General features: G+C 39.0%; 1 protein-coding gene across 1 annotated transcript in view; it reads left to right on the top strand.

Moving 5' to 3' along the window:
• LOC139743907 (uncharacterized) overlaps positions 1–7,514 on the top strand; it is a 58,145-nt gene extending 50,631 nt beyond the window's left edge. The window contains exons 3-4 of the mRNA XM_071654373.1: positions 4,758–4,852; positions 6,899–7,514. Of these exons, the coding sequence (XP_071510474.1) occupies positions 4,758–4,809 (52 nt within the window). The 3' untranslated portion in view covers positions 4,810–4,852; positions 6,899–7,514. The remainder of the gene's footprint in view (positions 1–4,757; positions 4,853–6,898) is intronic.
• The last annotated feature ends 4,369 nt before the right edge of the window (positions 7,515–11,883 follow it).

The following is an 11,883-nucleotide window of genomic DNA, read 5'->3' as shown; positions in this document are numbered from 1 at the left end:
ATCCGAACTTTGGTCGCCAAATAAAGACTTTTTTCAATTCAATTCAATTCTTCCTCCTCTTCCTCCTCCTCTCTCTCTCCTCATTAAACTTGTTAATCTATCAATCTTTATGTCTACGTGTCCTTCTCGTTTGTACAGCTTTCAGCTTTTCCATCTGTTTATCTGTCGTTTATAAATTTGTCGGCAAATCAATTTTATAGTCATGCAATCACGTTTCTATCTTTATATTTCTGTCCATTTTGTTCCCTGTGTTACGAGTAAATTGCATACATATACTGGCGAAAAATTACCCGACCTATACAAATATCCTAGGGAATTACGGGAATACCTCTAAAGCTCCATTATCTATGTAGATATGGTCTCTCTCTCTCTGAGAAACATTTTGTAAATTAACCACTGTCTCTCCCATTTTTTATCATTTCATCTGTCACACACTCTCTTTTCATCTTTCTCCACTCTCTTGCTTTCCTTCTTTCTTTCTCTCTTCTTCTCTCTTTTCCTGTTTGTCTTTACTCACACATTCACATACAGATACAGACATACACATACACAACGTACACACATACATACATATATAAATATGTATGTATATCATATCATATGTGATATATATGTATATATTTAAATTGTATATTATGTACATATGTATTGTGTAAAATAGTGTATATACATCACTTTCCTCTCTATTTTCTCTCTCTAGGGATATTTCTCTGTTGCTCAGTGGCAGATGTTTTATTCCTCCTTTAGATTTTCTTCGTCACCATTTTCTATACATATGTTCTTCTTTTTCTGGCAATCTCTCACTCCTTAGGCATGTCACTTCCGTACCTTTTGTCTCTCTTTTTTTCTCTCTCTCCTCTCCTCTCTTCTCTCTCTCTCTCTCTCTCTCTCTCTCTCTCTATCTATCTATCTCTTTCTCAATCTATCTGTTCATCTTCCCCCTCTCAATCTCGCTCTCCCGCAGTTTGCTTTGGTAAGGATTAAGACCTTGGGAAGCAAACCGGGCCTGACATTTTCGAATCGTGGATTGAATGACAAATAAAATAATCGCTCCTTTGGCTCTGAATCATGTCCAATAAACAACCGACTTTGAAAGGTCTTTCCCGTAAATACACGATTCCTCAAACAAATACGGCCTACAAATGTACGAAAAACGACAAAAACAAAAATGTGCGATAGGCAAATATTATTGTCTGAATCTATGAGACGGGAAGGATTGTGCCGCTTAAAGGTGGCAAATCTCTTTGAGATCAATGACATCTTCAGAAAGAGAGCATCGTTACGAAGGAAAAAAACGACCGCTTACATCACGAGCGATGTATTATTGCGTCATCAAGTGGAATGCAATTTGGGATTGACTTTGTGACAATTCATTTCAATATCCCAAGCACTCTGACCTTATAAGCATGGTAGGGCCCATGTTATAAGTATTGACAGTCGAATTCAGGAGGCCAACCCTGCTGGAAAGAACACAGTGTCCCACAGTGTGAGAAACACAGTGTGAACACATTGTGAACACAGTGTGAAATCTCTTCACACTGTTAAATTCGAGGGTTTTAACAGTGTGACGACATCGTGAATCATCAATTCACAGTGGGACACAGAACATTGCCATGTGAACACTCTGTGAAAACCAAACCACAGTGTGAAATCATCTCCACACTGTTAGATTCGAGCGTTTTCACATAGTCGACTATGTGACCACACTGTGAACACACTGTGTGACACTGTGTGCTTTCCAGTAGGGAACATAATGTTGATGACATGAATCGCTTTCTTCAAATAATAACTGAATCAAGTTGCCGTCACTGATTCCACAGCACGTATGTCCTCTGATCTGCGAAAGTCGGAAGAGGGAACATAACTCAATAATACTGTAATGTCATTAATGTCAATGTTCGAACGTATGAACGATTGACGCGTACGGTTTAGAAGTATAGGAATTGATTTCGGTCGCCTTTGCTTTGGCCTCGTCTTTGATCTGTGTGTACGACGCTAGTAATCTGTCCACACTGTACCTAGATCACAAATCGATGCATCCGTGTTTTCACGCTAACGTCCCTTTATCGTTATCTGCTGTTTCATACGAGTCAGTTATCTATACACAATCAATGAGTTCACTTTCAGCCAGTCACGTCCAGGCGCCAAAGTAGACGCGGTTCAACGTGTAGTTTGTTGCGCGTATTAATCCTACTTCGTTCATGTAGCAGTTAAAGTCCAGGAAAGAACATTGCAGGGGTTTTGATGATGTAATTGTGTTGTTATAATCCTTGATTTTCATTCGCTTTTCATTCCATTGTTTGGTTTGGTTGTAGAATTTTAGAAACTCACTTATTTATCTTTTTACAGATAATCATTACATTGAATAATGAATTCAAAGAGGAGTAAAGTTAATACATATCTGATGTTAGATAAGTAATAAAGTAATGAATGAAACTGTTCATCAAATCCTTCTCCACTGTATATATGAAATATGGATTAAAGGTTAATGTCATAGTTACCAATTCAAAGATGCCGGATGATTTTGTCTGCAGAAAACTTTCTACGAAACTTGCTAGGTTAAGACAGGCATCTCTCTCTCCCTCTCTCTTTGACACACACACACACACACACACACACACACACACACACACACACCCCTCCCCTCCCTCTCTGTCTGCCTGCCTCTCTCCAATTCTATCTCTATCTCTATCTCTATCTCTATCTCTATCTCTATCTCTATCTCTATCTCTATCTCTATCTCTATCTCTATCTCTATCTCTATCTCTATCCCTATCTCTATCTCTATCTCTATCTCTATTACTATCTCTATTACTATCTCTATTACTATCTCTATTACTATCTCTACCTCTATCTCTATCTCTATCTCTATTACTATCTCTATTACTATCTCTATTACTATCTCTACCTCTATCTCTATCTCTATCCCTATCTATCTCTATCTCTATCTCTATCTCTAATTCTATCTCTATCTCTATCTCTATTACTATCTCTATTACTATCTCTATTACTATCTCTACCTCTATCTCTATCCCTATCTATCTCTATCTCTATCTCTATCTCTATCTCTATCTCTATCTCTATTACTATCTCTATTACTATCTCTACCTCTATCTCTATCTCTATCCCTATCTATCTCTATCTCTATCTCTATTTCTATTTCTACCTCTATCTCTATCCCTATCTCTACTTCTTTCTCTCCTTCCCTATCTCTTTCTCTGCAACTATCTGACTATCTCAAGCTGTCTCGTCCAATTTGCAAAATTAAAGATGGGCATGGGTCTTAACCCTGGTACTTGAACACGTTATGACCTTCATTTTGGAAATGAAAAGTAGCTTTGCTGTGTAAGGTGTTGTGAACATCTTGGCATAAATTGTAGTCTACCCACTGATTAGTCCACTTTGATAATGATTGTCGTGGTGCTCAAAATGATGATGATGATGGTGATGATGATGATGATGATAAAGAAGAAGAAAATCTTCACAATGAGAACGATCATAATCATCAATACTGCCATTAATCCTTTCATGATTATAATTGTCACGAATTAAAGTATTTTTCAACATTATTGTTTGGTGTCTGTTGGGTTAACCAAAAAGCAAAACAGGCGTTACAAGCATCTTCTGGTTGCATCACAAAACTTTGTGATTCCATAAAATCACGACATCGGGTGATGTGCTTAACCCTTAAAACTGAATTGAGATGGATGAATCTGCAATACTTTAGAAATGAATTGCCTCTAAGATATCTATTACAGAACAAAATCCTTTAATTCCTCGGTTCTACTCTTGAACTCACACCAGTAACGCCCTCAGTAAAATCCTTTGAAAGGCTCTTGACTTTCACTGAACCTTCCCCGAGAACTAAAAATTAGATCAGTTTCTCCTGCGAGATTACTATCTGATAAAAGAATGGTGGTGGATTCTAAATAAGACTCCGCGGGGCTCACAAAATACAAAGGCTGTTTAAGGCAAACGGATTCTTGTTCCTTCTCATGGGATCTTCGTGCCCAAACATGCTAGCTGGCGCATATTTGTTTTTGCAACCCCGTCATCTAAACAAAAGCATGAAAGATCGCGAGATCATCAAATCCGGTTCTGAATGTAACTTGATTTCTATTTTATTCGTGAGTGGGAGTTAGATATCATGAGACGAAGAATCAAGTTTGCTGCCCTCGTAAGCCTTTAACCTCTAAGATTTCCATGTCGCCATGGTTCGGCTTCTTATGTTGCCCTTCCTGTTTTCGTTTTGTGTCTGTATGTATGTTCATCATTGCAGTTCTTGATTTTCATGAAAAAAAAATCTTTCACTCCATCAAACAGAAAGGACACTATTTCCTTTACTTCCACGTAACACTCTGAACCTGAAACTTTCTGGTACTCAATCGCATGCCAGAACACTGGTCTTTACAGGGAATTGTTATTGTCTTACCAGTAGTAGCATTTTGAATACCTCTCCTATTTCGTAGACGTGTGTATTCGTGTTTCATACAAGATGTGCGTATTTATTTGTTGAAGTCCTCTTTCCAAAAGATGTCACAAAGTAAATTTTTACTAACACCCTTGTTTTTTTTTAGGTTTCCATCTCTTCCAAGCAGGTGTTCCTAAAAGGGTTGAAATGACTTGTTGTGATTTTCTTTGTCTTTACGTGCAAGCCTATCACAGACATTCACAAAATGTACGCGGTCGTAAACGGCTTTGGATGACGAACTAATGTGTGTTTGCAAATTTTGCTTCTCCCCTTTGCCACGATTCAGAAATTGGATTCGGGACACTCTGTTTGAAGACAGCTTCACCAACGAGATCTGAGCCTTCTTCACTGTCTAACGGTGACTTCCTTTTTATTTTCATGGTGAGTATTCATCATGGCAGTGGAAAAACGTCTCCGAATACAAGTGGCAGCAATGCATCACATTGTGACAGGCAACGTCATTTAGACCAGGGTTTCCTTTGGAGTTTTTTCTTACCATGGAATGGCATTATCTGATCAAACGAGTCCCATGGTCACAATAACGAGCACCCTTAATCACAGATGTGTAGGCCTTGTTCAACTTGACGTTGCGTTCAGTGACAGCGAAACTGATTATGAGCAAATTTTGGTGGAGGGGGTGGGGGTGGGGTGTCACAAACCAGAGTGAAATTCTCCCCCTAAAGGTAAATTTGGTGAACAATCAAGAAGACAAATCGTGTTAGTTGATGAATCTCACGGTAAACAGATGGTAGCGACAAGGCAGTCCAGCCAGCCCACTTCAAAAATCCGATAGGCGTACTATCAGACGATGTGATCTTTCTACTTTTTTCTTTCTTTCTTTCTTTCTTTTTTGTGGGAATGTTCACATTGCGCCTGCCAGGTAAACACAGGATGGCGCTCTCTCACCCAACAGGTAGCAACAAGGCGTGCATTCCTGTGTAATGCTAGAGTCACACACGGCCGGATTTCGTACCGGGTCCATAATAATAATAATAATAATACGGTCTTATTTACCCAGGGTAGCCTCTTCAGTGGCTCCACTGCTCTACCAGAGGGCCCTGCCATTATTATTACCCTAGCGTTGCCAGGTACCCATTTATACACCTGGGTCGAGAGGGACGTGGTGGGTAAAACATCTTGTCCAAGGACGCAAGCACTGGGCGGGACTCGAACTCGGGTCCTCCGATCAGGAGTCGAGAGTCTTATCCACTATGCCACAGTGCCCCCACATAAGGAATTAAAACCGTATCGACCCGCATTGACCCGCATCGTAACCCGTGTCAATTCCTGATGGATTCCAGGGGCTACGGCGGTGAAAAATTTTTGGTCATGTTCAAAATTAATCTCACGAATTTTTATTCCGTATTGATATCCGAATTGACCCGGTTCGAACCGCACCGACTCGCGTCGACCCGCTGCAACCCACAGCGTAAAATCGTATGGACCCTTGCCGTATGCCGCATTGCCTTCCATGCAACGGATGACAATAAGATTTACTTTTACATCCGGGTCGGTACGGGTCGATGCGGGTTGACACGGGTGGATAGGGGTCGAAAAGGATTCAGTTAAGGAGTTAAAAAGCGGATTTTTATACTGTTCGATACGGGTCCATACGGGTCTCTACGGCTCAAACCGGGTCGATACGGTTATGATTCCTTATGGAGCCGGTTCGAAATCCGGCCGTGTGTAACTGTATAGCATAAATTACCCTCCATTCCTGGACTATTCCGGCTCATTTTCACCCGGATGAAATCCGTTTTTGAGACCCGGTCGTGTGTGACTCTAGCATAAGAAAGCATCATGCAACCACATTGCTACCCACTGGAGCAGAGTTGGCCAGATTCTTATATACAAACAACACTGCTAAAGACAGCCTTACTGGTAATAAGTTAAGGAGTGCAGAAATATCTAGCTATACATTATTTGGACAAAGATTATCTCTCATAACCAACCTTCCATTCTTTATAATTGATTTTTTGGGTCGTTCACGACAAAAAAAAATCGATGAAATATGATATACAATGACCATTATAGCAACCCCGAATTTTGTTAATATCTTCTTTGTTTTCACTAGGTTTAATCACAATTATCTCAAATTGTAAGAAATGGAGTTATGTCGTTTTACGAGCAAACACTTCATAATGACGCAACAGATGGTGATGATGCTAAATTATTATCTCAAATGATAAACTAAATTGCACGAATTTCGCAGGAAAGTATGAATGTAGGCCCTACATAATCGAGAAGAAAGGAAGGTGCCCTAGCCAGAGACTATATATTCTTTCATCGGTGACATTTATGAAGGCACTGATTAGACACGTGATACAAACTACTGTGCAGGTTTTGTCCTAGTTCATCGAAATGATTCAAGGAAAAGTCTCCTCCCTAATCATTTATGCAAATTTTTCACTTTTTTCTCTTCCACAGCTCACCTTCGTCGCAACCATTTCTTCTGCTTTCATTTCTCATGCTGCTGGGGACTACGGGATTGCACTTCGAGCAAGACGAAGAAAAAAAAAGGGGGGGGGGATCGATAATCTTAACCAGGTTACCTGTGATTGATGCCAGCCGGTCAGTTTGCTGCAAATTGAAGACCATTAATTTCATAAGCAGATGTTAAGTTACGCCCCGAATTTCTTTCTGCACCATACCTGGCGGTCATTACATTTTAGAGATAGCATAAAGTCACTGATTTGCAAAACTTATAGACAGTATAAAGAGCCTCGGGGCTAATTCGCATCCAGGACGTCGGAATATCCGGTGACTCTGCACCTTCTCTCTTTTTTGTGGGTGGATTTTAATCAAGTTAAGCTAGAGTTCGGCAGTCGACAAAAGCGATATCCGATATGGCAATCGATACTTTGCGATGCACGAGGAAGCATATCGGCATGAATCGTCAGCGCGCCGACGCACCGTACCCCTGGGCGTAGTTCAGTACGCATGTCGCCGCCACAACTTCGTCACCTACGCATGTACACTGTTACACGTCCTCTTCATCCGAATTCCAGAAGCAAAAGACAAAAAAAAAAACACCAGAAAATAAAAGAACTGCAACAAAAAGAAAATAAAAGGAAGGGGAACAAACTTTTTGCATCATGTATTCATGAAGATCACGTGGATGAAAGCAATGAACTACCGGGTACAATCTCAAGTCTTTGTCGTTTTCTTTTTCGTTCATCATGATTTTCCCACGATGAAAGTATCAGCATGTTATAACAATCCATTAAGAGGGGCTTCGGGAATTTGTCACAGTACTCACAGTACCCTCATAGTAGCAACTGATCTATAATCGATCATGTCCTAACATTAATCATTTAGCCATAGATGCATCTATCTTATACCCTAAGACGCCTGGATGACTCCTGTTGTAATCTAGATCATTTGAGAAGGGATCCTAATGTCATTCTCAAAGTTTGAGACAAGTCGATTCAAATTTACATCTAAATGATAAATGATATTTATGCAGCAATGGCTTAGCCAAAAAGAAGAAGAAGAAGAAGAAGAAGAAGAAGAAGAAGAAGAAGAAGAAGAAGAAGAAGAAGAAGAAGAAGAAGAAGAAGTTGTAAAGAAATGGGCTTGTCCTTTGTTAGCTGAGTACTATATATCGTAGCTTAAAGACTAGCAAGAAAACATGTGTCTTCAAAATACAGCATTAACAATGACAGTTCAAGAACACCAAGTTACCTTGAACACTGGCCATCAATTTAGAAGCGGATAATTTTAGTGTGAATGGTTAAGATTTGTGATGCGATCGCTTAATTTTAAAACGTCAAATACCAGCAGTTAAGTAACTTTTCAATTGAAAACAATGCTACGAATTACTCGGCCTCAAGCTTCGATATCACGCTTATTTTCCGACATAATTGTTCTTGAAATACTACTCCTGTGTAACATCAATGTTTTGATGGAAGAAATTATTGTTTTAACTCTGTATTTCGTGTTGCGAATATAATGACAATTGCAGTAACTTTACAATCGCCGACGATTTATTCTGCAAACTGGCATATAATGTGAAGTTAGCGTGTAAATGTTCTCGTGAAACGTTTGGGTTGCGTATATAAGAAGAAAATGCACAAAAGAACATACATTATTGTCGACGCAAACTTGTAATGAAATGGAAAATGTTGGTGAAGCAGGACAGCTGAAGAAAAAGTAAGACTGCAGTCCGAAACATAAAGATCGGCGTAGTCCAACAGCTCTTGGCTGTAAGGATGTAGATAACCTAAATGCAATCATGTTGTGACGTTGCATTTTTTTTTTATAGCATTGAAGCAATGTATTGCGAATGTAATGTGGCTTTTCACGCTTTACTAATTACAAGTGCATCAGGATTGTACTTGGATTACTCCTGTTGCAATCAGTGAATGCGTATTTTTATTTCTTTGGAAAAGAACTGACAACAGGACTTTAAAGGGATGGTACAGTATTGGTGGGGATGAGAATTGTGCTTTTAACTTTTTGCGAGATACCAAGAAAACACTTATGAGATAGTACAGAGCATACCATCTTTAGAGGAATTCAAAGTTTATTTGATTCATTTGACTGAAATATCCAAAAGCAAAGTAAAACAAAGCGATCGTAATAAAGTGTGGGTCCCACGATTTATTAGAATCACTCTTTTTTGGATATCTCAGCCATTTCAAAACCAATTTTCATCAAATAAACGTTGAATTCCTCATAAAATACATGCTCTTTCAAATTTCATAAGAGGTTTCTCATTATTTCACCCCCCAAAAAATGTTAGAAACCTGAAATTAGGTCTCAACCAAAACAGTACGATCCCTTTAAGAGGGCGTTCAGTACTGTACACTGTATTTGAAAAGTTGCCTTTGAGGCAAGAATAGGGTGAAATCCGGGGTAAAATTCAAGCATGTCACTACAATAGAAAACTAATGTGATCTTTATGGAATGATAGTATCTGATAAAAAAAAGTGATGTCGTCATCATTTAGATAACTAACCGTGGGACGTCACTTTCGCAAATGCCTACAACTGTCTTATCAAAAATGGGTGTATGTTACTTAAAATGCATTGACATCTTGATGCTTTAAGCCTATAGACATATTTTCTTGAACTGAAATGATTGGAATGCCTCTTAGCAGAAACAAAAAAAACAAACCATTATAATCACAAATTTGTAAGACAGCGATTACTAGACCACATTACACACCAGAAGTGATTGCATTATGAAGAAGTCTCCAATTGAAGTGAATGTGTTTCATTGTATAATACGACACACTAGCACAACTGTAGTCATTGGTAATGTGTTACAACAGATCTCTTTACAAATATTCATCTGTGTGCTTGTTGGGTGCTTGTATTCATATGACGGATTCATTCATAATGCATATTGCCTTGTTCATTTGGAACTTGCCTATTTCTGCTGTTTCTTCACGATGAAAATACATGATTATTTTGAACATCCGATTTCTTTATAATGTATATAACTCAGCAATTGTAACTAATAGCATAATGCCTATGTAGAGGATTAATGTTTGTGCTATAAAATTCCATATGTCTGTCTGTATCTGTCTAGTTTGAATGTTATATGATATATGGTAGATGAAGAGAACATTTTTCTTTTTGGTATCCTTAAAGTCTCCTATCTGTGTGTGCAGTGATGAGAATATTTGTGAAAGTTCAAGTAGTTTTAAGTAGCAGCTGCATCGGGCACCTAAAACAATCAGTAGCAATAACTGATGCGATGTAGGCTTACACGTGGGTGTGATAGAAAACCGTATATTATATATCGATTTTGACCACCTATCGGGACTGAAATTTGTGGTGTCTTGACCGCCGACGACCAACGAACTTTTTCCTTTTCCGACACCATCTTATTGCAGAAGTAGGTTACTAAGGGCGCTCTTTCAAATGGAATTCATATTGTGACGTCATGCACTCTTGACGGCCGTTTAAAAGTCTTTCGCTAATTGGGTCCACCGAGTCAAGGGGCTGATTGAACTTGCAGTTTAGCCTCGGGTCAAGGAAGAAAATTAGGGGCCGGATGGTAATTTCTTGTGCTTGATGTTGTCCTTTGCCTATTAGCGAGTCCTCTGCGAAAGTCACCGCGGGTAGAAATATCAGATTTCATCAACCGTTTGGAGGTCGGCGTAGTGCAAAAAAAAAAAAAAAAAAAAAAAAAAAAAAAAAAACTGGTAGACTTGTGCACTGGGTGATATTATCTCCTTGGGTTTTTCTTGGAAGGCGTTGTGCAGCGACGCTAGTATCTGCTCCCCAATGCATTGTGGGTTGATCGGATTGTGCCCCCCCCCCCCCCCCCGAAAAAAAGGGGGGGAAAGAAAGTGAAAATGAACCTCATAACACTACATGAAATGACCACTTACCAGGGGAAATTATCACACCGCCGTCTTGATTCATAGTCATTTCACAAACGCGTTAGATCCTAAAAGTACCCGCCATCAGGCAACTGTTGGGGCCATCTCCTTTAACCACGACTCAAAAAAATAGAAGAAAAAAAAAACGAATATCGGGGGTCATTTTCCACCTCATCTGAAAAACAATTAAATTCTCCCCCATTACGCGTGCTCTTCCGATTCAGATTGCTCTAGGGGAATTTTATTTGAATTGCAAGAGAGTTTTGAAGATGGCTTCAATCATAATAGCAACACGAATAGAAAGAATATATCATAGCTATATATATATCTATATATCTATATATATATATATAGTAATAGAAAGACTGTTGCATATTTCTAAGCACAGACATAAGGAGCTTCTGAAACAGAAAAACACAAGTTGTACCATTAAAGTAGATGACCTCCAGATGATTTTTAGACATTTGCATCTAAACATCTTCGTATTAGCTGTACTTACGTTCAGACGGCAGGGATGAGGAATCAGAATGTGTGGTGTTTTTTTTTTAATTCATAACAAATCACAATGAACGAGGATGATGGCATAATAGCAGCTTCACATTAGAATAGATGTCTGGGTACTCAAAGAAGCAGAACGTAAAAAGAAAGCGAGCATCAACTATGCGCAGGTGTGGTATATAGAATTGTACTATAATGACATTGCTTCATAATACTTGATTATGTAAGCCTCCTATGTCACCATCCTTGTTCAGCGTATTGTGTTTTGTGTGTGTGTTGTTTTTTTTATTTGTCTGCCAAGGGTCACAATATATTCCGCCTATCAATATACATGGCACTATCGATTTACGCACTACATGATGTGAAAGTACACAAATTGTTTTGAATGCCCTTTTAAAGCACAGAAAGACGGTAAGCCGGGAAATTAACACCAACGGTACCCATCCTAATGTTCTTCTTAGTTGAACTGCGTTCATGGGCTAGCGTTAGATTGTTAGATCTGCGACGCGAACGTAAAGACGACGCAGCCTGGAAAATAGAACAACGAAAACAGCTGTCTCGTGCACATGCAGAACACATT

The sequence above is a fragment of the Diadema antillarum genome, unplaced genomic scaffold, assembly GCF_040938485.1.
Source record: "Diadema antillarum isolate AM-2024a unplaced genomic scaffold, OU_Dant_1.0 seq00001121_RagTag, whole genome shotgun sequence".
NCBI lineage: Eukaryota > Metazoa > Echinodermata > Echinoidea > Diadematoida > Diadematidae > Diadema > Diadema antillarum.
Note: the sequence above shows the minus strand (reverse complement) of the source record. Positions and strands in the feature narration are given on the sequence as shown.